Source organism: Bos grunniens, chromosome 5, assembly GCF_055505025.1.
Source record: "Bos grunniens cultivar Pamir isolate PY7600 chromosome 5, Bosgru_T2T1.0, whole genome shotgun sequence".
NCBI classification, from domain to species: Eukaryota; Metazoa; Chordata; class Mammalia; order Artiodactyla; family Bovidae; genus Bos; species Bos grunniens.
The window spans coordinates 114,136,524-114,163,324 of record NC_141169.1 but is presented as its reverse complement, the minus strand read 5'-3'; the positions used below and the strand labels follow the sequence as shown (position 1 = coordinate 114,163,324).

At 52.0% G+C, this 26,801-nt stretch overlaps 2 protein-coding genes across 7 annotated transcripts in view; both read right to left on the bottom strand.

Annotated features, from left to right (window-relative positions):
• SREBF2 (sterol regulatory element binding transcription factor 2) overlaps positions 1-8,266 on the bottom strand; it is a 58,336-nt gene extending 50,070 nt beyond the window's left edge. For 2 of the 3 annotated variants that reach the window (XM_086403072.1, XM_086403071.1), the window contains exon 1: positions 8,004-8,266. Coding sequence is in view for 1 of the 3 variants with exons in the window: in XM_086403071.1 (XP_086259197.1) it covers positions 8,004-8,091 (88 nt within the window). In the remaining 2 variants the exon portion in view is untranslated. Of the gene's footprint in view, positions 1-7,131; positions 7,869-8,003 lie in introns of those variants that run through there. The other variant, XM_086403073.1, reaches the window with a different exon arrangement.
• A 1,334-nt stretch (positions 8,267-9,600) lies between these two features.
• Positions 9,601-26,767, bottom strand: CCDC134 (coiled-coil domain containing 134). 4 transcript variants are annotated; one of them, XR_015164575.1, is made up of 8 exons: positions 26,595-26,748; positions 25,007-25,125; positions 24,175-24,296; positions 23,885-23,969; positions 21,942-22,123; positions 21,601-21,672; positions 21,305-21,383; positions 12,070-12,132 (listed from the first exon to the last, which is right to left on the bottom strand). XR_015164575.1 is itself a non-coding variant. In XM_086403074.1 (7 exons), exons 2-7 carry the CDS (start codon positions 25,107-25,109, stop codon positions 12,007-12,009), a joined length of 690 nt encoding a protein of 229 aa, XP_086259200.1. In that variant the 5' UTR covers positions 25,110-25,125; positions 26,595-26,767; the 3' UTR covers positions 9,601-12,006. The 4 variants fall into 4 exon arrangements, 1 of the variants encoding a protein (XP_086259200.1); XM_086403074.1 differs by lacking the exon at positions 21,305-21,383 and having other exon boundaries at positions 9,601-12,132; positions 26,595-26,767; XR_015164577.1 differs by lacking the exons at positions 21,305-21,383; positions 23,885-23,969 and having other exon boundaries at positions 9,601-12,132; positions 26,595-26,761.
• Positions 26,768-26,801: the final 34 nt, after the last annotated feature.

The window sequence follows — 26,801 nt, the reverse complement described above, 5'->3', positions numbered from 1 at the left end:
TGTCTTCATCTGTAACATACCATGCAACTGGAGAAAGAATTAAAAGCAAAGACAGTGTAGGTAAAAGGCCACACACACCGAGTGAAGGCAGGGATCTTGCTCACCCTGCCAGGGCTATACCCAGAGCCCAGCACAACACAGGCCCTCTCAAAGGGTCCCGACTGCAGAGCTATCCAGACACTGTGCTGGGCACACAGTGGATGCTGCCTACAGTGTGATTTCAAAACCTGATGAAGGATGGAAAAGAAGCGGCGGCTGCAGAGAGAGTCAATAATTAATAAAGAATAAGACAGTCACATTTACCTAGAGAACCGATGCGCCTCAGGATAAATAACAGTACATCTGTAGGATCAAGAGGAAATGGTCCCATATTCATTATCAAAGATGGTGTACATCTTAGGAAGAATCACACGATGGGAAATAGCTATTGCATGTCTATTTCAGTCCTGCCCAACAAATAATCACAGAAAATCCACCCATCTAGCTCAGAAAAACAACCCCCATTGACTTTTAACAGTTCAAAGGAAAGTACTGTGAGAGGTGAGGCTATTCATAACCAAAGGGCATTTCCTAAAATATCTGCAGATTTTGGTGAAAAGTAGTCATAAGAGAATTAGAATGAAGAACACTATAGGAATACAGAGTCCCGAAGAACTTTTATGCAAGGATAGAGGATTCACAGACTTTTGGCAGAAGACAGGGCTGCCACCAAGACACTGAAGAAAAGGGAACTTAGACAGAAGAGAGCCCCGATGAAACAGCGTAAAACAAGAAGTCATTTATCAAGTCCCCCAAGGTAGAGGAGGGCTGAAAATAAGGAACTGCTGCACCTTTAGAGCAAGTCTAAACGTACGGAGAGCAAGCCAACCTGACGAAGGATCGCTGCAAGAAACCAAGTGCAGCAGAGGAGTAAGAGAGTCGCAACCACTAGGGCTCTGGGCAAGCAAAGCGGACATCAGAAGCACAGGAAGGGACTGCTCAGGAAGCTGGTGGCTGCTCACTGACTGTCCAGTGGTCTCAAGTACAGGAAAGGCAAATGAGGAACCAGGAGGCCAGGACGAAGGAGCCTGTTATCTGTGCATTGTGGGTGGCTGGGTGGCATCAGCCCTAAACTGGCATAGAGACAGGCAGGATAAAGGGGCCAGAGTTTCAGACTCTAGCTGGAAGCTAAGGAGGACAGGCCCTCTCCTCCACTGTGGCGGGGGAGTAAACTGGTCCATCCATCGTGGAGAGCATTGGACAGGACCTATCGAAACCACAGAGGAGTCAGAAGAGAATGTTACTTCCTGCCCCTTCCTTTCGTATGCTTCTCTCTTTTGACTCTGGCAGCATCTGTGATGTAGCTCTCACCACCCCACCTGCAGCCAGCACCCACCTCTAGTCACTCATCCTGCACCTATACCTGCACACAGGCTTCTCAAGTGGCTCAGTGGTAAAGAGACTGCCTGCCAATGCAGGAGACACTGGGGATCAGGGTTTAATCGCTGGGTTGGGAAGATTCCCTGGGGAAGAACCAGTGACCCAATCCAGGATTCATGCCTGGAGAATCCCACCGACAGAGGATGGAGAACCATGCAGCAGTGAAGAAGACTGGGAAGATCTCTAACATCAACATCGGCAGAAAAACAAAACTTATAGCATGCGAGCTATTTGTGAAAACTCAAAAGGGGAGCAAAGTGAAAATCCATACATGCTATTTGCTTCTATCTGCCTTAAGTTTTGAAGGATGTAAAGGAAATGAAAAAATGAATAACCTGGGGGGTGTGGACCCTAAGTAGATGATGACAGGGCTGGGGGCAAGACTTTCCATAGCACCCCTTTCATATTTTTTATCTTGCTTCATGAATGTATCATTAAAAAAATATTTTCCAAGTGGTAAGTTCCAATCACCACAGTAATTTATCATATTGAAAAAGTTTTTTTTTAATGAAAGGGCTACAGCTGGCAGTGTGTAAGAGCTATCACCCAGCTCTTGACTTGAAGAGTCCTTGATGAGAAACACACACCAAACGAGCTAACTCCAAGTGATTTGCTCATCTGTGTTCAGGGCAACAATGCTTAGGCTAATGAAACTGCAAATGATGAAAATGTTCCACAGGGACCTGAACAGGCGTTTGCCGCCTCAGATGAATTACACTGGACACTGTGACAATTACACCTCAACTGTCTCCACCTACAGCAATCCATAAGTGAAAATGCTATAATGTTTCATGTGCACTTTAATATAAAGTTCATACACAAACCCAGCAGGAGAGACAATTTGATATTCAGGGGGCACTATTTGAATAAAGTCGCTTAAGAAGTTCCTTTTTTAATTATGTAATTGAGGAAAGAAAAGATCTATTCAATATAGAAGCAAAAATTTACTTAAAAAAAAAAAAGCCAAGCCTGGGCTGAGTATGAGGATGACAGAAAAGACTGAGAGGCAGGCAGCGCTCAGAACACTGGGCCATAGGCCCGGGTGTGAGTGTGACAATGTTTGTCAAGGGCGAGACCAAACAGACCCAGGAAGGAGGAGAAACCCAGAGACTGGCTCGGAGGTGTGAGCAAGCCCAGAAGATGTATCCCAGGAAATGGAACTGGATGAGACCAGGAGCTAAAAACTCATAGAAAATAAACAAGCTAAGAGCAACAGCAGCTCTTTCAACCCAGACACTAGCACCAGTGATATATACTTCAGGGTCAAGACAAAGCTTACATCTTGAAAATGGGGTAAGAGGTAGATCGAGGCTCCACCTCACTGAGCAGTTTTTCCGAAGCATGACTCACTGGAGAGACATGGAGTCAGTTTCTACCCCTCTCCTCACCTCCTCCCCCACACCAGGCTGGCCACTCCAGCCTTCCCAGTGACGTGGACACACAGGCTAGGGGCCCACCCAACACCTTGAAGCTGAAGTGCCTTCCTCTCCTCGTTAGACACACCTTTACAGAGTGCTTCTTTAGTGCCAGGTAGTGTCCAGGGACTCTGCCCAAGACAGAACTGTCTGCTGGGAGAAGCCAGGAGAGGCCCAAGAGACAGTGCCACCCAAAGGCTCAGGAACCACAGGTTTCTCAGCAGACAGGAGGGCAGGCTAGGTGACCAGCAGGGGGACTGCATGCAGGCAGGTATCTGATTCTGTGAGCCCTTCAGAGCCCACCGAGCAGGCACAGACCGACCACGCAGTCACATTAGCGGACATCCTTGTGGAGTTCAGAGCACCAGGGATAAAGACAAGAGCCCACAAACTTCCAGGGAAAACAGGTCACACACAGAGGGTAGGAGTCAAAACAGTATCAGATGCCCAACTGCTGAAAGCTAGCAAACAACGAGGCAATGCCTTCAACCTGAAATTCTAAATTCACCCAAACTATCAAATCGGAGAGGTTAGAATAAAGATATTTTTAGAGAGGTAAGGTCCCCCCAAATTTACTTCTAATGTACTCTTTCTTAGTAAGCTACTGGAGGATGTGCTCCATCAAATCAAGGGAGAAACACACACACACACACACACAAAACAAGGGAATAAGGGCTTCAACATGTCCCTGACCCCAGGTGATAGTCAAGGGTAGTCCCCGTATAAACGAGGAACAATAGACCTAGAACAACCATCAGACACAGCAAAAAGAGGGGAAGTTTCAGAAGAGATATCAACAAGGGGAATGAAAAGAACCGACCGCCAAACTGAGCTCCTGTCATAAGATTTAGGGCCACCTTAGTTATGGGAACACGGAAAGTAAGCAAGTGAATAAATGGGGCTATGATAAACCCTAGGAAAAAACAAAGAGCGACAAAAACTGGAGAGGATCTACCTGAGAGAAAAGAAAACATGCCCACAGAAAAATCTGTACATGAATGCTCACAGCAGCTTAATTTATAATAGCCAAAATGTGGAAACAAGTTAAATGTCTAACAAGTGATGAACCGATAAAACACGGAGTATCCATATAAGGGAACACTGGTGCAACAGATGAACCGCAACATTATGCTAAGTGAAGAAGGCCACTCAGTGTATGATTCCATTCATGTGAAATGTCCAGAAGAGGCCAATTCACAAGGGGAGAATGTAAATTAGCTCACTGAAAAGTTTCTCCAACCTTCTCCACTGAGAACCGCTGCCCCTACTTGCCCTCCTGACTCCGTTTACCTAGCCTTGGACCACTTCACCCAATCGCTTCCTCCAGTGGATCTCCTAATTGCCAAATCCCACGAGTCCTTTCAGAGCCTCGTCATCCTTGCTGTCTTCTGCAGCCCTGTCTCCATCATCCATTGTTCCTCAAAAAGCTCACTTCCCCTTAGGTTATTACACTTTCCTCGCCTGTCTGGTTCCACCTTTTCCTCTCACCTGTGTCCTCAACTCACCAATCTGAGTGACTAGTCTTTAATCTCCACCCCCAGTTTTGACCTTCTCCTGAGTATCTGTCTCCCGTTTCCTACTAGTGCCTCAATTTCAGTCCATTTAAAGACAAATTTTCATCATCTCCCCAAACCAGCTCTTCCTGCTACCTTCTGAACCCTCCCAATGCCCTACATCAAAGCCTAAATGGGAACTTAAATTCCACCTCTGCTCTGTCTTCAGGACCAAGTTTCACTGAGGCCAAGTCTTGTCATGCCCAGCACCTTGTACAATGGCTACTTCCTCTCCCCATCCCATCACTCTCTTAGGATTGTCATCACTCACCCAGATGACTATCTCCTTGAGGCAGGAATGAGTTCTCTAGGTGGTAGAAACCCTCTCTCCCCCACCACACACAAACAAAAAAAATATATGTGTTCATACCCACAGAGTCTCTTCTTCAGCTGACTGGCTCCCAGAAGCATCTAGCCCTGATCTGATCCAACACCAAGGGCTGAGCCTAATATTAATTATCCTACTCCTGCCTAGCTCAAAGTCCTTGGACTCATTCAAACATTCCACAAATATTTAATTCTAGGCAAAGGAAACAAAACAAAGGTCCTGGCCCTCATAGGGTTGATGTTCTGGAGGGGGTGTATGGGTGAGTATTCAAGGATATCTGCAGACCACCAGTCTTCAGCCCACTCAACTTTGCTCTAAGACCTGAGTGCAGGGCCATCTCTTCGGTGTGGTCTTCCTGGTAAGCCAGTATTTACCAAGCTCCATCCACACTCACTGACTTTCACTAATTGCCCTCTATAACTGAGCTATTCTATACTCAGTATGCTTACCAGGTAAAGCATACTCAGTATGCTTACCAGTGGTAAAGAGTCTGCCTGCCAATGCAGGAGACAAAGGAGATGCAGGTTCAATCCCTGGGTCAGGAAGATCCGCTGGAGGAGGAAATGGCAATCTACTCCAGTATTCTTGCCTAGAGAATTCCATGGACAGAGGAACCCTGCGGGCTATAGTCCAAGGGGTCGCAAAGAGTTGGACAGAACTGAGCATGCATGCATATAACACACACACACTACAGTTTTATTATCATTCATCTCAAGCTCCACAAAGCCATAAAATCCTATCTTCCTGTGTTCCCTATAGCTCAGACACTACAGCTGACACGTGAATACTTGTTGACCAATGAAGACAGGGAACCACTTTATCCCAAATCTAACATGGAGCCCTGTGAAGCCACTTAACCACTGTGGGAGTTTCCAGAATGTTCATTTTACTCAATCATCTATAGGTGTAAGGTTACTACTTAACCACCAGGTACTTCAACACAGTGCACTTCCCCAGTGGTTCAGCAGTAAAGAATCTGCCTGCAATCCAGGAAACACAGGAAATGTGGGTTTGATCCCTTGGTCCGGAAGATCCCCTGGAGAAGAGCATGGCCACCCACTCCAGTATTCTTGCCTGGAAAAATCCCATGGACAGAGGAGCCTGGCAGGCTATATAGTCCATAGAGTCGCAGAGTCAGACACGACTGAAGTGACTTAGCATGCACACAAGCACACTTTAACACATTATAAATTTATAAATGAAAACAAACAGGGATCAGTTTCCGAACGGGAATGCAAAATCCACACAAATTTCTTTGTGTGAGGCTGTTGGTAGGCAGTTACAGACATATTCCTTACTGGCTGTGTATGCCTTATGGGTAAGTTAATCAACTGCCTTGAGCCTCAGTTTCAGGATTTATAAAAAAGGGATGAATGTAGTATAACAAGCAGTCTCTACCTGATGGAACTTGTTAAGGATTGAGAACATTGATGCATACTAACTGCTTAACACGGTGCCTGGCACACAAGTGCTCACAACATGTTAGCTGTCCTTGTTAAGTTCCAAGAACCTCCCTCCCTCCATTTGTCAACACATCTCTGTATTTGGGAGCATCCAACAAAAAAAGTCTGTGGTTAGATTTAGGGCTTCGTTTAAGAGTCTTACCACATTGCCTGGATGACCAAAATAGGAAAACAAGGTCAGGCCACAGGGTTGTTACAGAAGCAAAATGAGAAATGGATCCTCTTCATTTAGCTGCTGCCACTGTCTCTTCCCCTGGAAGAGAATCTTCTGCTGCCTCGGTTTCTTCATCTGTATAATGAGATGAAGCCTTCATACCTGCCTGTAAGGCTGTAGTAAGATCCTGGCACAAGAAAGCACTTTGTAAACTGGAAAGCACAATGCATCTGAGTCACTGACTGATTAAGAGCATGGGTTCTGGAGAATCTAGAGGGAGTGACTTGAGACAAGTTAACATATCTGACTTAGGTCCCCTATAAAACCGGAGCAGTAAGAATATCTACTTCAGGGATTGTAATGAGGAACCAGTGAAACAATATAAGTAAGTAGGGCCTAGACTATCAGAAGAGCCCAACTGCTGCTGCTGCTTCTAAGTCACTTCAGTCGTGTCCGACTCTGTGCGACCCCATAGACGACAGCCCACCAGGCTTCCCACGTCCCAGGGATTCTCCAGGCAACAACACTGGAGTGCGTTGCCATTTCCTTCTCCAATGCATGAAAGTAAAAAGTTTAAGTGAAGTCGCTCAGTCGTGTCCGACTCTTCGAGACCCCATGGACTGCAGCCTACCAGGCTCCTCTGTCCATGGGATTTTCCAGGCAAGAGTACTGGAGTGGGGTGCCATTGCCTTCTGCTGGGAGTTATTATTATTACTAGGACGACTTATCCACTCATTGGACCTCTCACCCCCAAAGATCAGGTGAAAAGACTGATGTTAGCAGCGACGGCAACACTGACCCAGTAACTGTGTTCTGTAACCAGCTTGGGTGACCTTGGGCAAGTCTCTGACCTCCAAACTTTGGATTCCGTGATCACAAAATGATCCCCTGGGCTCCTACAGCTCTTCCACTCCGCTGTGAAAGTGGCCGGAACAAAGGCCACCCGACTCCCCAACCTGTCCCCGAGGGGGTCGGGGAGAGCACAACTCAAAATTCCTGCGGCTCAACTCTCTTTGCAGCGCGACAGCAGGAGCGCCCGGGTCTCTATCGCGGGGAGATGCGTCCAACACTCCGCCGCCACCGCTCGCTTCATCAGCGACTAAGCTTCTCGCTGCCCCCCAAAGTTTTCCCAAGTGCCGGGAGAATTCGGCCGCGGTTCAACCCCGGAAAGACCACGGAGGGGGAGGACGCGGAGCCTAGGGGCCCGGCCCCGGGAATCTCCCAGAGCCGCCCACGCGGCCCGGTGGGGAGTGACAGGTGCGACGGAGCCGCTTGGGCGAGCAGGCAGAGCGGGACCTCGGACGCCGCGCGACGGAGGCAGCGGCCGCGCGCTCTCCGCTGGCCGCTCCCTTCAGGCCCCCCCGCCCCTCGCCGACCCCGCGACCCTCGCTGGGCTTCCGGACACGAGGCGCCCCCCGCAGCAGCTCCCGCGCGGCCTGCCGGAGCCCAGCCGCCGGGCGGGGCTGAAGCCCGCAGCGCCCGGAAGGGTTGCGGACGGCCGCGGCGACCGCGCGCGCCGGTTCCTCCCGCGTGAGACGGGGCTGGCCGGTGGCGGGCTGTGTGTGAGGAGAAGGTGGGCGCACGCGCACCCGCGCGCGCCGCCGTAACCCCTTCCTCCCCGCGCGCGCCCCCCGCCCCCCGCTCTCCCACCCACCCTACCCCACCACTCACCGTCAATGTCCCCCAGGGTCAGCTCATCGCCCAGCTCCGTCAGCGTCTCCATGGTCTCCAGACCGCCCAGTTCGCCGCTTCCGTCCATCGCCCGGCTCGGCGCAGAAGACCACCTCCCCCGCGCCCCACGCCTCCTCTGCCGTCCCGCTCAGGGAGACGCGGGGGCGGTGCCGCCGTCGCCGCCCATGACACCCAACAGCCCCCACCCGGTTACCGCCTCAGCGGCCGGTGCCAGCCGCCGCCATGTTTGCGCCGCGCGGGACGGGGGCGGGGCGGCGCTGCCCCGCCCCCATCCCGCGCCCTCCGTGGCCCCGCCCCCCGGGCCGGGCGCCCCCTTGTTTGTTGTCAATGGGACCAGGCTGGTCGTGGCCAATCGGCGCGCGGGCCGGCGCGTGGGGTGATGGCGCGTCGACGATCAGCAGCTCGGATTTGCATAGCGAGGCCCCACCTCTGGCGGCTCTTAAGCGAATACGAAGAGCGAGTCCCCCGGGTCCTCAGACCAACCTCCTTTACTCCCGTGATTAAAGGAACCGTTCCCTTTTCTCTTGGTTTGGCTCCGCGAGCTAACTCGGTCCACCTGCTAGGGGTGGAAGGGTTAATGCCGTCCGCCCCACGTCCGCTCGGAGCCCCCCGGAGCACATTACGTCATCCTCCCAGCTGTCATCCTCCTCTCCCCCCCACCCCCGCCTCGCTGCCCAGCCCACTGGAGCGGGCAGAATCAAAACTGAACCACCAACACTGGGCACCCCCCCCACCCCAAGGAGTTTGGAGATGGTCTCTAATCACGTTCCTCCCAAGCCTTTCTACCGAGACTCGCGAACTGCCCGAGTGCGGAGCGTTTGTTTTATGAACTCTGCGCCTTTGCATCTGCCGCGACCACGTGTTTACTCCAGCGGTCTCCCCCTGGGTACTTCCGAATCTCCTGCAGTCCTTTAAGATAGTGCCAGTGCCCCGGAACCACCACAGGGTTTCTCGGGTGCGGTGCGAGCACGACATTTTGACAAAGAGTTCCGCAGAGATTCTGAGGCGCAACCTACCCACGGATTCCCACTTCTTCAACCACCTCACTTCCCCACCTCGCAGCTGGTCACGATGTAAACAAATGTGCAGGTTTCTAGGAATTTATACTAAGGAATAAAAGGACGAGTGCTCCGAGAAGTGCGCAAGCACATGTGTTCAAAGGTGTTCATCACGGAATCCCCTGTAACCTGGAAAAACTGGGAAGCTCAATAAGGACCTGATGAATACATTACATCCACACAATGTAATACCATGGCATAGTTAAACGTATGCCATGTATATCTATTGTATATCAAATGTATATCTCTTGACAAAGACTTTCACAATATATTGTTAAAAGGGAAAAGCTGTCTCACTAGTCGGTGAGAGCAGTTGCTTGGTGGTCAAAACTTAAAATCGAGTTCACAGGTTGGGTGGAGATAACCATATGGACATATGGATCCACTTATGAACCCTGTGACTTTGGGCTGGTTAAATAACTTCTGTTTTGTTTTCCTTCTCATTTTTGTCATCTCTAAAAAACGAGGGGAACAGTGCCCCCTGGGAGTGGTGAAGATGAAATGAGATCACTTGCACACTCATTTGACAGTATTTATTGAGTATCTCTGTGGCAGGCAAAGAGACAGTTCTTGCCCTCTGAGAGCTTCCAGTCCGTTGAATTAAACAGACACTGATATTTAAGAGGAAACCTAAAATTCTGTGGTGACAACTGCATCTGGTATAGCCAGGGGAACACACAAAGCAAACAAAGGCCCTGAGGCAAGAGGAGCTACTGCAAGCCAGCACGTGGATAAGGCTTGACACACAGTGCTCATACAAGGTAGCTACTGTATCGGTAACTGAAAATCACATGTGATCTGTGTGCACATGAAGGGCAAAAAGGATGGAAGGTCCAACAGTTGAGCCTCAGTTATGGTTATGGAGTGGTGAGATTAGGGTGAATCATACTTTCTTCTTGGCATATCAGTGTTACTTAAAATTACTTTTTATAATCAACATGTATAGCAAAGTACCTTATAGGGAGGGTAGGGGAGACACAAATGTTCTTTTCATTGTTTACATGTAGGAGAGTTGATATATAGAAGTCTCACCTTGAAACAGAAAACCAAACCCTGCTGCCCTGCTCTGGCCAGGCACTGAGCTGGACAGTGCCACCTTCAACTCCACCATTCAGTGGCTCTCCCAGGGCTCCCACACTAGGGGGTAGTCTGCTGGCACACCACACCGTGTACTTTCACTTTGGTTCAATGCCCTTCCCATCCCAGAGCCTCAGTAAGCTACTGCAGAGGGCTGCCTGAGCACCAGGTCAGGTAAGTGGGCACAGTGCCTCCCGCTCTGCAGCTGTTCCCTCAGCTCCCAGCTAGACCTGCCCAGGGAGGAAGAGAGCAGAGTGGTTCTGTTTGTACCTTTCAAGGTGTCAGAGGGGAAAACGTGGGCTCATTGGAGGGTGGAGAGGAAGGCATCAACTGAGCCGGAGAGAAATGAAGGTGTAGAAGGAGGAGTTCCAGAGGATAAAGGTACTAAAATGGGGCAGAAGTGAAGACTGGTTAAGACTGGGCCCCTCTCTCTCTGGCTGTGCATACAGTGGGCGCTCACCACATCTCTGGGATGAATGAAGAACCATCAGAGAAGGGCTCTTGTCACTGAGAAACCAGGCCCCAACCTCAGAGAAGCAGTTTAGGGCTGGGCAGAGGGTTCAGGCATTATCAAATTCATTACACCAATGAAGCCACAGCACAGGGAAGGGGTGGGCCAGGGTCACTCAGCAAGTCTGATGGGCTAAGACCCTGGGTCTCCCTTGGGCTCCGTTAGTGGTGGGATATTGGGGATAGCTGTGTGTCTCTTCCCTGGCTTGGCAAAGTCAAGAGACAGAGCTAGAATTCCCCCCAGAGCCCCTCCCTTCTCTGCCTGGGAGGGGCATGACTGAAGGGCGGCTGCCTACTCAGGGCCTGAGTCCCTCTGCAGCTTCCCACCCCCCTGGCCCTGGTCTCTGCTTACAGGCCTCCTGACACAGGGGGCTTGCTGTCTGGCCCATCCATCCTGGGAGCAGCCCTTCCGCTACAAAGTACAGCCTCCTGCAGAGCTCCAGCCTGTTCCCCAACAGCGCCCCCAACAGGCCCAGGGGCTCCCTGAACTGCCAGAGAGGACAAGTTGATTCTTCCCTGGGCCTGCCTGCTCAATGACTGTCCCTCAATACCTGAGGACAGAGATCAGGCTGCTCCAAGACTGTCTTGAGCTAAACACCCTCCCAGGAAGGGTACTTCTGGTCCCTTCCCAACACTGACCCCTCATCAAGGACGGTGCTGAGAAGGGAATAGGAGACCAAAGCCAAGCCTCTGCTTTGCTGCCCTGCCAGGGCCTGAGACTCCTCCTGGGTAGGCAGAACATTCTCTAAGGTGGTCTCTACAGCTGAGGGCCCCAGATCCCCCTGCCCAGGCCCCCTTTACCTGCTCCGTGGAGAGGCTCACATCTCCCTGGGGCCCAAACCAGCCTCGGTCAGCCCAGAGCATTTGCTGGCTTTTATTTTCTCTGCAGGGGGCTAGGATCTGTGCCTGGCAACTCAGTGACACAGTGGGCCGAGCAGCAGGCATGACACCTCTGCACATGGCTCAGAGCCTAGTTCTGCAGCCTCCCCATGAGGAGCGGCTGCCAGCGGGCCAGCGGTCCTAACCCACGGTGGTGGGGGAGGGAGTCCAGCCCAGGATCCTTCCTGCTTCCCCCAGCATCTCCACAGGGTTAGGTCTGCAGAACAGCACTCTCTGGAAGATCCCTTGGCACCCCTCTGAGGAGGTCCCTGGGAGGAAGTCCAGCCTTCTGTGGCCCAGTCCCTTCAGTGAGGGCTCGGAGCCAGCCCCAGGGGGCCAAGCAGACTCTGGCCTCCTCTCTGAAGGCACCAGTGCTCACCATCAGCTATGCTTCTGCCATGTCCTTTTCCTCCCAACTGGCCGCCTCCTGGTCCTGTGAGCCCTGGCCCGCTCCAGGGCTATAACTCAGACTGTGATCTTGAGATCCGAGGGCCTTTTCGGATCTCTTTCCGCTTCTCTTCTTTCTTCCGGCGTTTCTCCTCTTCCCTCAGGGCCTTCTGGAAAGGGTCAGTGCTGGAGATGAACTGAGGGGAAAAGCAGAGAGGTCTATTAGGTCAGTTGGCAGCAAAGACTGTGCTCTGAGCTAGGCTGCTGTGGGCTGTGGGTACAGGAAGGTCACTGAGACACAGGCCCTGGCCTTGGGGGAAGCCCACGGACATGGAGCTAGTAAATGGGCTCAGGGAAAACTGCTGAATGGGTCTCAAAAGATTAAGCAGGAGCTTGCCAAGCCAACAGGGTGAGGGAAGAGGACATTCCAGGAAGAGGGACAGGTGTGGAACCTGCACAGCACATTTGAGAAACAAGCGACAGACTGCACTCGGGGTAAAGGGGGCTGAGTGCCCAAGACCCGTCATGGGCCCCCAGAACCTTTGGTGGGAGGGGGCAGTCAGTGAGCGTAAGACAACAGGGGTCCTACTGCTTGTGGACAAGCTGCAAGGTGTAGGCAAGGAAGTATATAGAAAGCAGCTGGATCAGAGGTTAAACTGCCAGACCTGGAGAGAGATGGAAAGAAGATGACAGTGATGCCCAGGCTTGTGGCTTCCCTAGTGGGTGCAGGGTGGTACCCAGTGAGAAGACAAGAACATGTGGTGTGCTGGGCAGGAGGAGGACGGGACTCTGGCCGGGCCAACCCCCAGGCCCTCAGCTCTTCCTCCCCGACTCTCCAGACTGGTTCATCTGAACCCAGGGCTTCTGTCGCACCTCTACAGTCCGTCACCCCTCAGATTTGCATCTCCCTATCTAAATGCCTGTCTGACACCTCCACGTGTGTGCACATGTGCCCCAAACTCAGCATGGCTCCATCTCCCCAAAACCCAGTCCCCTTCCAGAGTCCGTGTCCTCATGAACAGCAGAGTCCCACATCCCAGTCAGCAAGTAGGGCAGAGACCAAGCATCACCCCCACCTGCCCCCCACTTCCCCAGCCGCAGGTCCAAACCCTTCATAGTCCATTGCCAAGGTCTGGCCCATTTTAACCCCTAAGTCTCAAACCCATCTCTTCTGTCTCACCTATCATATCGCTAACCCCATCACCACCCCCCTATACCTCTCCTGATAAACCTCGGCACACCCCAGGGTCTCTCCACACCCACTTTGGTCCCTCTGAAGCCATTCTCCTCGCTGCAGTCAGATATTTTCAAAATGTAAATTGCACTCCTGCTGAAACCCTTCCTTGACTCTCCACACAGCTCTATCTGCAGGCCCACCCTGCCCACCCCTCCTCCCCCCTCATTTCTGGCTCCTGGGTTCCTTTGTGCCCACTTTCAGCCCTCTGCACATGCTGTGCCCCAGGCCCAGAACGCTCTTCCCGGCCCCCACCCTCTTTGCCACAGTAGCTGCAGCTCAGCGGTCCCCATCCCTGGGGTGACTCCTGCCCTTTCCCGGCTGGGGCTGTCTCCTCCGGTTCCTTCTCAGTGCTTCTCCCCTGTGACCACCTGCTTCCGTGACACCTGCTTCACACCTGTTGCCCCCACTGGATCACACTCTCCCCAAGGACAGGTGGATAGTGTGGGGTGCCACTCACTGTGACACAAGCCCCAGTGTGGTCTGATGGGCCGACAGGAGGCGCTTAGTATGTATTTTTTTAATGAATGAATGAATCATGTTAGAGTATGAAATACAGTAATATCCACAATTCAGATAACTCTGTTGGGAAATATGCCCCTTTTACTTGTTCATATGGTAAATCTGATTTACCATATGATGTTGGTCAAGGCAGATGTTAATAACAAACTAGGAGCTCCACCTTGTGGAGTAATCCACCTACTGTGTTAGATTGAACCACAAGTCTGGAAGATGGGATGAAGCCAGAGAAGTGCAACCCAGAGAGGGTAATGATCTGCACAGGTCACACAGCTAGTCCCAGTTGGGACTAGCCCCCAAGCCTCCCAAGCTCCCTGCCCGGTGCTTCCCCGATCACACTGCCTCCTATCCCTACAAGTTACTTTGGATCCTCCTGGGAAGCAAGGAGGAGCCAGGAGACCCCTCGGGCCATAGAGGACCCCATCCTCTGGCTCTGGCTGGGGAAGGACCAGTCAAGAGATCCTGGCCCCTCCAGCCCCAGCAGGTTGGGTCTGCAGAGAAACAACGCCTAGTCCTTTCCTGGCTCTCCTCCCAGCTGGGCCTGGCTAATGCCTACTTTAAATTTGGATGCTGACCTCCAGTGGACCCTCCCTGCTGCCTGGAAACCCAGGATGTTGCCCTGGTCCACTCCCTGTCCTGCTCTCCTAGACAGACCTTCTCCTCGAGCCTCCATCTCTCCTCACCTCCTCACTCACAGACCGTGACCTCGCTTCCTGTTTCACAGAGAATGGAGACGCTAAGGAGACAGCTTCCGTGAGCCCCCGCCACCACACCCACAGACCCATGCTGCTGTGCCCACGCTGCTCTTCCAGGCGAGGCCACCCCTCCCCCAGGCAATAGCTCGCCTCTCTCTCCCTCCTCACCTCTTCAGGGATGAGACTCCAGTGACTCTCCTACCCCTACACCGGGGGTTCTTCCCCACCCCTGCCATGGGTGGGTCCCCTCAACATGCAACATGCAAATGCTGTTCATTCTGCTCTCCCATCTGACTAAGATATCCCTTGGAACCCATGCCCTCCTCCAGTTAGTCTCCCTTTGGGTCTGCTCCCCTTGAAAACACATCTCTTTACAATAGGTAACAAGGATATACTGCACTGCTGCTGCTGCTAAGTCGCTTCAGTCGTGTCTGACTCTGTGCAACCCCATAGACGGCAGCCCACCAGGCTCCCCGGTCCCTGGGATTCTCCAGGCAAGAACACTGGAGTGGGTTGCCATTTCCTTCTCCAATGCATGAAAAGTGAAAGTGAAGTCGCTCAGTCGTGTCTGACTCCTAGCGACCCCATGGACTGCAGCCTACCAGCTCCTCTGTCCATGGGATTTTCCAGGCAAGAGTACTGGAGTGGGGTGCCATTGCCTTCTCCAGGATATACTGCACAGCACAGGCAATTACAGCCTCTGTCTTGTAATAACTTTTAATGGAGTAGAACCTGTAAAAATACTGAATCACTATGCTGCACACCTGAAACTAACATTAAAAACAAAACAAAAAAAAAGAGTAACTTTTCAAAAGAGTCAGCTGTATTTGATGGGATGAGTCTACTTCCTTTCATCTCCTTCTCTTGAAACTCAGTCTTTTATCCCCACCACTTGACCAAAAGAGCTTTTACCCAGCTCTCTGAGGGCTGGTCTCCACGCTGCTAAGTTCGGCGGCCGATTCTCAGCCCCACCTTCCTGACCCTCCAGCGACGTCCGATGGCACGTCCACTCTCCTTCCTGTCACATGGCCTCAGGGAACTGATTCTCTCTTGGGTCTGCTACTACTCCACTGACTGATCCCTCTTGGGGTGCTCTGTGAGCTCCTCCTCACTCTCCCATCTCTAACTGCAGGCACATCCCAGACCACCGCTCTATCTGCCCCGTCCCCCTGCCCCCCAGAGTGATGGCACATGGTCTGTCATCGGCACGACTCTCACATTTGCAGCTCTGGCTTTAATAAGCTCTCCCCTGAAATCTAGTCCTCCTCCTTGACATCAGTCAAGTCAAAATCAGTTACCTCCTCGACATCTTCATTCAGATGCCCATTAGGTCCAGAAACAAGGCACTGATCCCCAATCCAGCCCTCAAACTCGCCCCGCCACTTTGTCCATCTGGTGGAAAATAGCAACCCCAATCTTCCGAAATTGTCAAGTCATCCTTAATGCCTCTCTTTTACTCCATATTTGCTTCCTTAGTAAATTGTACTGGCTCTACCTTCAAAACAGAACCAAAATCTCACCATTCCCAACAGCCCCACTGTTGTCACCCTGGTTCAAGCCACTGTTAACTCCAAACGGACCAGCACAGCGGTCTCCTCACCAGGATCTGTCTCCACTCTGGTCTTCACACTATTTGCCACGCGGCTGCCAGGCTGATCCCTAAAAGGGCTAAGTCAGAGCCCCTGGCCCTGCTCCTCTGTGTCCTGGAGTAAATGCCAAAGCCCTGGAGAAGACCTGCAAGGGATCTTATGATCTGGACTACGACTCTGACTTCCCCTTCCCATGCTACTGCCCTTCCAAATACGCTTCCAACTCAGGGCCTTTGCACCCGCTGCCCCTCCAGTCTGGAAAGTTCTTCCCTCAGAGATAGGGCTGGCTCGCTTGCTGCTTTCAGGTCTTTGCAGTTAGAACCTGCTGTGTCCAAGTCACATGAAACAGCAACGATATCCTCACCTTATCCCTGGAATTCCTTAACCACGTGCCTCTGCCTTTTCCTCCGTCGCCCTTGTCACCATCTACCATGGATTTTTTATTGACTGTCTGTCTCCTCCAACCAGAATGCCTTTCCCAGGTGGGCAGAGCTGGAGGGCTTCTCTGGTGGCTGGGATTCAGCAGATGCTCACTAAACGCTGAATGAAGGCATACACTCTGCTTCTGAGCCTTCATGCAAGCCAGTCCCTCTCCCTGGAAGGTCTTCCCTGAGATGGTCCACCCGGCAACTCTTACTTGTCCCAGAGCCTTGGCCACCTGCTTCCACAGGTTTCCTCTCATGGGTCCCATGGCTCATAACACGTCCCTCTTCCACTGGTTCCAATGATCATGCTCAACTGGGACTGTGCTCCTCTGGTACCTTCCCCAGCAGTCTGTAAGCATCTGAACAGCAGGGAGAGGGCCAGATCCCTCTGGACGGGGACAGTGGCCAGCCCAAAGCCTGATACAAGCTGGCTCTAGTATCGTAAGTAGGGGCCCTCCCAGAATACCTACTGGTATGGAGGCAGTGCGTGGGGGGAGCTGAGTAAACCTGGGCTGTTGCCGGCCTCCCCAAGTGGATACCTCAAAGAAACTGCCAGGATAGGCCCTGGGCCCCAGAGAACTTGATGGGGGCTCTCCTATCTCACCTCGCCCACCCTGTCCAGCCCCCAGGGGCCCAGGAGGCCAGGACTGAGCCCAGCGTGGACTTCATGGACAGGAATTCTGGTCCCCCAGCCCATCCACCCTGCACCGGGCTGGGAGCCAGGCAGGACTGGGGTATTTGGGGTGGGGGCAGGGGCTGGCCTCCCAGGAGCCCTACAATGCAGGTTCTGTGAGGGGCCGGTGCTGCGCAATAGAGCACAGATGACCTTTAAAAAAAAAAGGTCATCTCAGAAACTTGCTGGCAGAGGGGTCTACACTGGATACTGAAAAGTGAGTAAAATCTTGGGACCGTCCCCAGCCGATGAGAAGGGAAGTGTGCTGCTTTGGTATGGCTATATCCAAGCAGAGCATATTACGATGACACTAAATCACACCTCTCTGGAGCCTGTTCTCTCTGAGGCCCACCTCCTGTGGGAGAGGCATTCATTTCATGATCTGCAGGGCAAGGAGAGCCAGCATCACAGCACGAAAACATCTCCATGAGAGCCCGTGCTGGGAAAGGCAACCTGCCACGGCCTGGAGCCTGCCTGCGTGTCCCTGCTGAGTTCACCAAGAATCAGTCCTGCTGCTCTTGTCCAGGCTGTTTATCAGGGCTGTGGTGGCAGCAAGCCGCCGTGCAGGGTGTGTCATCTTGGTTTCACATGAAGGGGAGGCAGCTATGCTAGTGTGAAAAACCGTATCACCCACTCCATCACCTGAAGCAAAGCCACTAGTTCAACAGGGCCCTCGAGTCAGAGGTTCCTCTACTCAGGAACTCCACTGATTGTTCACCTGAATGAAGCGCTAAAATGGTGCTCTTAACCAAGCTGGCCTGACTGCTCTCCTTTGAAGGGCCTGCGTCTAAGGCCGGCCCTCGGCTGGCATCTCGGAACTTGGCCCTTGGCTGGTGTCTGGGAACCAGGATTCCGGGAGGGATTTCTATTACCCTGACTGATAAGAGTGGCGCCCTGCGCCTAAACCGTACAAAAGTGTGGTTTATGCCACAAACACGTGCTTCCCTTCTGGAGTGTGGAATTTTGGTATGTATTAGGCAGAGGGTCGGAGAAGGCAATGGCACCCCACTCCAGTACTCCTGCCTGGAAAATCCCATGGACGGAGGAGCCTGGTGGGCTGCAGTCCATGGGGTCGCAAAGAGTCGGACACGACTGAGCGACTTCACTTTCACTTTTCACTTTCATGCATTGGAGAAGGAAACGGCAACCCAAGCCAGTGTTCTTGCCTGGAGAATCCCAGGGACGGTGGAGCCTGGTGGGCTGCCGTCTATGGGGTCGCACAGAGTCGAACACGACTGAAGCAACTTAGCAGCAGCAGCAGGCAGAGGGTGCCTATGTGACCATTCCCTGGTAAAAACTCTGGGTGCTGCGTCTTTAACCGGCTCTCCTAATAGATGACTTCTCACACATGTTTTCATAACCTGTTGCTGGGGGAATAAAGTGTGCCCCATGTGACTCCACTGGGAGAGACACATCAAAGCTTGTGTCCAGGTTCCCTTAGACTTCATCCCAGGAGCCTTTTACCTTTTTTACTGCTGATTTTATTGTGGATCCTTGCACTGCAATAAATCAGAGCCTTGAGGACAACGACACACAGGAGTATTAACCAGTGACTCACAGGACTCAGTCCTCCTAGCAAATCACCAACCTGGGGGTGGGTTTCTATGGGCGACAGCAGCCATCCAGCCCCAGGGATGATGCTGGGAGACCAACTGTCATAAAGTCCAGTAAGACAACAACCTGAATTAAAAGCCGTGACTCTTGCCTAGATGGTATTTCTAGTGACCAGGCATGCTGCATTCTGACTGACTGTTGTCAGCGTCCTAGCCATCTGGTCTGGCAGATAAGCAGGCTGCAAACTGGCAGGTCACACATGGCCATCCCTCTCGGGGGCCATGACCTGTGGAAACAAACCGTGGTTGACAACAGGACAGTCTGGGTCACTCATTTAGATGCCCATAGCTAATACTCTGATGAGACTGACCAGAATCAAACTGCTGATCAGCCGACACTGCCCAGCTGACTGGCACTGCCACCTATACGTGTCCCTGTACTAGATATGGCAGTACACCCACCACCACAGACTGACATAAAGCAGAGGACTCTGAATCTCTGATTCAACCACCTAGAGACCCTGGATGGAACAGTATGGCCCAAGATCATCAGAATAATAATCACCTGGGAGACCTCCCTGGCACTCCAGTGGTTAAGACTCCACACTTCTACTGCAGCGGGCATGGGTTCGATCCCTGGTCAGGGAACAAAGATCTCACATGCTACACGGCACACCCCCCTTCTCCGAAAAAATAATAATGACCACTTGGCTAAGTACACTCCTTGCCAAGTCCCCTTATAGTGGCCCATGTGGGCCAAGACGGGAAATAGGTGTCTGTGAAAATTTTGCAAAAAATGCTCTTTTCCCACTCACTTCTAACCCTTTCAGACAAAAAGTCTAGGTGAAAGTAGGGAATAACTGGAGAAAAGTGAAATTATAGGTCCTGGGATGTGACATGTTGATTTTGCAGCAATATTCTAGGGAGGGACTGCCTTAGCCCCCAGGAGGCATGTGGAACAATTAATTCTCTTTGTCCCTTACAGGCCAGCACTGCCGCCTGGCCAAACAATCCTAGGGTTCATGCAAGCCAAGTGGCAGCTGCAGTTGAGTCAGACCAACTGTCCAGTGTGTCATTCTCAACCACGTGACAGGAAAATTCACATAGACGAGGTCACTGCTAAACTATTTGGCTCTGCCTGCTGCCATCAAAGGCAGCTCCCGAAGTAACTCTGTGCAGACACACAGTCCAGTACAACCTTACTTCAATCCAACCTTGGTATGAATCCTTCCGCCTGTCCTGATCCCTGATCGACCTTGGGTTATACCACACAGGGCAACCGAGGCAACTGAGCAACTCCATGGTAACACTGCACCCATTGTTTAGCTCAAACAATGCAATGGTGACCCAAATCAAGTGGGAGACAGTGGACCATGGAATGCCTCCCCGATGCAGATGAAGATGGCTTTGGGTCTACCTACTGGCCCCAGTATCAGGCTTCCCCGATGGCTCAGTGGTAAAGAATCTGCCTGCAATGCAGGAGACTCAGGAGATGCAGGTTCAATCCCTGAGTTGGAAAGATCCCCTGGAGAAGGAAATGGCAACCCACTCCAGTATTCCTGCCTGGAAAATCCTATGCTCAGAGGAGCCTGGCATGCTATAGTCCGTGGGGTCGCAAAAAGCCGAACACGACTGAGCAACTGAACACACACACAAACTGGCCCTGGTAGCCACTAGCAATGACACTGAACATCAGCAGCTCAGTCTAAACTCTTGTGTGGGTAGTAAGAGATAATAGATTGGTCTCAGATGACATCCTGATTTTCTAATATAAGATCTACTGATCCCCTAGCACTTATCAGAGCTGGTTGAGTTCAGGACCCTGGAGCATATGGTTAAGATCAACACTGCACGTGGCCTCATCTTGCTAGTTACAGTCCTACTGACAGCAGTCTTAGACGAACTAAACAAACGTGGTCCTAGTCTCTTCTGATCAGATTATGATACAGAATAAGGCATTCATGTAGAAATGTTAGTTAAGCCAAGACACACAGGGCTGGTGGATGGACTGGTGTGTGTGTGTGGTGGTGGTGGGAGTGTGTGTAGAATCCTCTTTATGGCCCTGAGCATCCCTGCATTCTTGCTGGGTACACCTGACCCCTCTGTACCTGGGCCATTTCTCAGGTCGTGCTTACAGAAAGCAATCTTGAAGGATGAGGTGATGTCTGTCTACAAACAAAGACCAGGTTTGCTTCTGTTCACTATAAAGGTGGTGGATTTCCCAAGCTTGGTGTTCCTCAACTTGATACAAACCCACTGGCATCTGTCTGGAACCCTCTGCTTCACCTCTCTCCCCCAACCAAGACTTGGGAAATAAGGCAAACACGTACGACCAGGATAACAGCAACTGCTTTCGCTGTAATGAACTCTGATGTCTCTAACCTGTCAGCATCCATGAAACAGCAGCAAAATCCTAGACCTTCAGCAGTACCCCCCGACACCTGGGGAGAGCTTGTCCTTTGTGGAGGCCAGTCCTCCAGCCCTTCCTGCCCGGCCACTCTGACCCCACCCTCCCCTCTGCTGTCTGTCCTGCTCCCCCTGAGGCCTCCAGCCCTCAGAGCCCACTTCAGCTCTAGGATGAGAACACGTGCAGAAATGTGGGACAGAAAGCTGGTTAGGTGCTCAGAGGCTCAAGGGCAGAGAAGCAGGGCCTGACCTCCCATGGCTTCCCTACCATTCACCTGGCATGAACAGTGCCTACTGTGTCCTGGGATGGACGTCTTCATAGCTCCTGACTGCCCCTCATAGCTGAGGTTCACCCTGCATGGACAGAGAGGAAGCTGAGCCTAAGACAGGGCCAGCAGCTTGCCCAAAGGTACCAGTGAGTGAGAGGTAGGTTAGACCCAAACCCAGGCACTTCCGGCTCCAAGTCCAAAGCCCTCACACTCCACTCTAAGTGCTGCAGCTCCTGCTGGTCCTGGCCTCCCAGGGCCCGGCAGACACAGTGCAGACAGGGCCACAGGCCCCAGCAGCTCACCTCTGTGCGGTCTACTTTAAATGGGTTCTGGAAGTCAGAGTGTTTCTCGCTGATCCCCAGCTCCTGGGCCATCTGCGGATAAGGAAAAGCTAGTTATCCTCTGCCTTCTCCCGCATCTTGCTCACCCGCAGGCCTTTCCCTCCAAGGCTGGGACGGATGTGGGCCAGGTGATGACCCCCAGGCACCAAGGTCAACACAGAAGCCCTTGAAATGGCACCTCAAGGTGGCCCGAGGCTTATCACAGAAAATGCAACCAAGGGTTGACATTCAGACCCCACTGAAGCAGGCTCATGGTGCAATCACATAGAGGGCTCCCGGACCTCCTCTGCCCCAGTCCTTACCAGGCCGAGGATGGGTGAGTGGGGGCCCTGGTCAAAGACGCCCGACTGGTTGCAGAAGCTGATGCCCCAGCGGATGAGGAGGTTCCAGTTGGAGTTGTGGTCAAAGTAGTGGTGCACGATCCTTGGGAAGCGCAGCACCACGTCGCCGAAGAAGGCCGTGTTCTCCACCACTTGGGAGAAAGCTGGCGAGAGGACTCTGGTGAGCGGCTGGCAGAGATGGCCCTCTGCAGCCTCCTGGCCAGCCCTACACACCCTCCAGAGGACAGCGACAAGCCCACAAACCAGAGAAGGGAACAGTGCCTGCTGCACACAGGCTGACCACATGTGCAGTGAGTACTGAGGGATTCCTGTCACCGAATCATCAAAACCACCTTCAGAGTGAGATGTGGCTGTAATTCCCATTTCACACATGGCAAACTGAAGCTGACAGCTACTGAGCAGCAAACCTGGGCTGCAAACCCAGGTCTGCCTGACTCCAAAGGACATGCTTCTTCCCCCGTACCTCGCAGCTCAGAAGACTCGTTTGCCATGGAGACCAGAGAGGGGTGCCATTGCACAGATGGAGGCATATGCATCCCATGAGGCTTTGCTGGGCCTAACCTCCCCAACTTGGTACCATAATGTCCAGAGCTGGGCCCTGGTGTTAACTAGTTTCTGTGAGGGGTCAGTTCTGTTAGGATGGCCAGGGAACACATCAGGGCTTGTTTTCTTTTTAGTATATGTCCAATTTTATTTTAAATGCTTAAATTCTTATTTTGAAATAACTTTAGACTTACATAATACACCACACAATTCCTTTACTCGGCTTCCTCTAATATTATCATCCTTATATAACCATTGAACAAAGCATCTAAGACAGGAAATTAACATCAATACAATACTATTAACTAATCCCTAGACCTTATTTGATTTTGGTCAGTTTTTCCACCAATATCTTTTAGTCAACAGATCAGTTTGAGTTTAGTGTCCATTACAGTGGCAGGTTCCCCTGACCCAGGCTAGCGTGAAGAATACTAACTATACACCCAGCCCTGGTTGAGGGGGGGAGGTCTATTTGAGTGACCCCCATAGATAAGGCCCACGTCCTTACCAGCACTGGCCAGACTACACAAAGAGATAAGGGGACTCCTCCAACGATATGCCAGGCTGGGTCTGAGACAAGTGGGACAGGGACCTCTGGGCTTCAGAACAATCCTGGATCACAAAGAACTCAGGAATTCACCAGGTTTATAGGTAAGAGCCAGGCAAACCACCTGTCCTCTTTCCCTTGGAAACTGGAGTTGACGGTGCCTTCCTCAGTTACAGTAGAGATTAGAGATGGTATCTGCCCAGCATTCAATATGTAAAGGCTACTTCTGTCCTGTCTCAGACAGTGTGACCTAACACACTTTATTGTTAGAATGTAACCAGTTAATGGGGAGAAATTACCACTGGAGAGAAATTCCTGGAAGAGGAGATGAAGGGATATGGAATATTCTTTTATTTATGTTGGTCCCACCTTGTTTCAAAAAGGATTTAAGGAGGTCAAGGCTTTTAGAACAGCAGTAAAGAGTGCTGGTAACTGCTCCCGTGGACCAGTCACTTCAATAGACCTCAGTTTTTTTCTTCTATAAATGGAAACAACCCTTGCCATCTCTACCAGAAGGGTCAGGGTGGTGAAGGCAAGGATTGCGGGACTGGAAGTGGGCAAAGGCTCCTCCCTGATTCTCCTGCCCCAAGCACAGGACAACACTACATAATGTATGTGTGTCAGGGATACAGAACCTGGCTCTGAAACGAGCCTAGAAACACTCGGAGAATCTCATACTGAGTGCCCAACCACCCAAGAGACTCCTTGAAGGTGCTGCAAGAGGGCATTCCCAGAGAGGAAAAGAAGAGTGACAAGAACAAGAGGGAAGGGGCAGCTGGAGAAGATCAAGGTTGCAGGGTAGGGAAGACCATACCATCCTTCAGTTTCTCGTCCTGGGGGAAGGGCCCATCTGGGAGCACACCTGCAGCAGTGAGCACTGTCCGGGAGTCCTCCAGCACCTGAGGGAAGCCCACCTGGGCTGAGTGGCTTTGCCAAGGTCTTCCCAGACCAGCCCCAGCCCTGTTTACTGAGGCCCTACTTCAAATCTTCTGTGGGTTCGCTTCCCCTTCACTGAACACCATCCCCGTGGGGAACTCCTACTCATCCATCAGTGCCCAGATCAAAGACCAGGCCTGCCATGAGCTGCCCTTTGCCTGCATGCACCTTAAAGAGCCCCTTGAGCATGACATCCAGGATCTTGTACTGCTGGTGGACATCGTTCAGCTGTGCTAGGTTTTTCAGTGCCAACAGCTGCTCCCTCCGCTTCACCTCAAACATCTTCTTGTCTGAGCACCATTAAGTTAAGGAGCTGGCACCAATTCTCCTGCCTGGACAATCCAGTGGTCCTGATCCAGAGGGCCCATTCCTGGCCAGCAAGTCTCTGCAAGGGGCATAGATGTGCATGGCTGGGACTTCCCAGAGAATGAATAAGCTGTCTGAGAAGCATATGAATCCTGCAACATATCATTATTTCACAGAGGATTCCACATCCAACAGCCTGAATACAACTGTCAGGACCTGGCTTCTGCCCTCCCCTCCCCTCCCTGTGGTCTTTCCACCATCTCCCACAACCCTTCACTGTTCCCAGAACCTCCACTCCTCTGCTCACACTGTACACTCTGCCTGGGGTGCCCTCCCACCCTTCTCTATGAGTTTCCACTCTTTCAAGACCCAGTTTTTTAGTGGTAGCCCAAAATGCCAGGATTTGGTCTCCACCTAGGGTCTCACACAGAAAGTGCTAGGTACATGTAAAATCCTCAGGGTCCTCATGGTCCTGAAATATATGCCTTGCCTTCTCAATTTGTATGGGAAAACTGAGGCTCAGAAGAGAACTGACTTGATCAAGATCTGGTTAGAGTGTATTACTTTTTCTCCCCGATTTCTACTGGTTGAGGGGGGCAGGTCTTCCTCTACCCTGGAATCCCCCAAGCAACTGTGGGTACAGAGAGACCTCATTTATAGATCCCTCTAAAATACCTCCAACCCCAAAGGATACAGATCTCCAGGCTCGGGTCCAGGGAGGTCCTCAGGGTGTCTGTGACTCCTGTTCCAGACAATAGCAGGACAGACAGGGAGGTCAGGAACTGAAGAAGGTCCATATCCAAGACTCTGGAGCTAAGAGAGCAACCCAGTGAAAGAAGGTGAGATCCAGAGCTTGGTGTTATATAATACAGAAAGTGAACTGAAAAGCAACTTCCCCTGACATGACACAGCCTCCAAATACCGGGAAGCCAGCTTTCGGAATCCCTGAAGCCCCAGTCCCTAGCCCAGGGCCAGGGACCAAGAGACACATGGTGAAGACATGGAATGATGGGAGGAAGAAAGATAAATGTCAGCACAGCAGGGATGCTCAGAGAACAGGTCTGGAACCCTGTGCTGGAGCCCTGGCTGTGCCTGACTTCAGGACCTACAGAAGGCAAACTGCTCAGCCTCTCTGAGCTTCATCTTCCTCACTGCAAAATGAGGATAAGGAGGTCATCTCCCTGTTGCAGAGACAGAGACCTGGGTGAGGCCCTGTGCCTGAGGAAGGAGGGTCAACATCATTCCCCCTCAGTTCCCCCACCCTGGCCTTCCAGGAGGCCCAGGGAGTCAAAAACGTGAAACTTGTAGGGTTTCCTGCTTTTCCTGACTTCTGTCATCAGAAAGGAAGAAGGGTGCAGGGTGGGAAGGGAGGGAAGGCAGTTTTGGGGTAAGACGGCTGTTACTCTCCTAGGAACCACAGGCACCACAAGCAACACCTGTTTCTATCTAGGCAACATCCCCCAACTATTTACTGAGGAACTTTCATGTTCCTTGAATGTTCTGGAGCCAGGAATACAGCAGGAACAACATTCCCTGCATCCTTCTATCCCTAGTAGGGTTAAGAGACAGCCAACAAAGTTGTAAAACAAGCACAGAAGGATAAGAGGGAGTCGGCATAAGTGTGATATTAAAACCAGCAGTCAAATGAGGCCTCTACTCAGATGACAGCTGCCCAATTTTACCAACGTGGAGATGAATGCACAGAAAAATGAGGTGACTGCCCAAATCACTTATAGATCACTCATAGATTTTCCAGTTAAACTAAGAGTCTTAATGAACAGGCTATCTCAGAGCTGGCCACTGTTCTACCGGGACACCTGCCTCAGGGGAGAGATGCTCAGTTATTGACAGTGACCGCTCACAGAGGTCAACCAGGGAACCAACTCTGTCCCGTGCAGATCAGACAACTGAAGCCCATAGAATGTGAGGAAATAGTTCAAGCTCATCCAGAGCCCTACGTTCCACCGTCATATTCCAGACTCAAGGGAACCAAACCCTGGTTAAGGCGAAACTTGGGAGTCAGGGAATATCAGATGGCCGGTAATGACTGAAGCGGGGAAGAAGTAGGAAATGAGCGAGGTGACTTGGTGGTGGGTTCTGAGCGGGCCATTCGGGCTTGCAGACCAAGGATGCCACCCGTGCCTTTAGAGATCCTAGAGGGGAGTCTTTCCAATGAGGTCCGCGAATCCCACACCCCACCCCCTGCAGCCAGTTCTGGGCCCTCGGTCCCTCCTCCCGCCCTCCAAAGGGGTCTGCTTGCCCACGGCCCTCGCCCTACCTACCGGGCCAGGCGGGCGGGGGGGGCAGGAGTCAGGCAGCAACCGACTCGAGGGTCTACTAGCGACCAGCAGAGCCGTGGATTCTCATAGAATGCCCGCGAGTAGCAGCACACGGACCGCCGATTACTGTCCCCGCCCACCGTGCCACTCCTGACCAACGAGCGCAGGCCGCGACGGCCGCTCTTGGACCTCACTTCCGGCCCCGCCCAG

What these genes read in the sequence shown, in the direction of transcription:
- CCDC134 (XM_086403074.1), bottom strand. Translation starts at nt 25,109, where the DNA reads ATGGACCTTCTTCAGTTCCTGACCTCCCTGTCTGTCCTGCTATTGTCT. An exon ending in ACTCACCCATCCTCGGCCTG is followed by an intron (nt 21,673 to 21,941) that starts GTAAGGACTGGG and finishes CCTTATCCGCAG; the next exon opens with ATGGCCCAGGAGCTGGGGAT. An exon ending in TTAAAGTAGACCGCACAGAG is followed by an intron (nt 12,133 to 21,600) that starts GTGAGCTGCTGG and finishes TTTTCCCCTCAG; the next exon opens with TTCATCTCCAGCACTGACCC.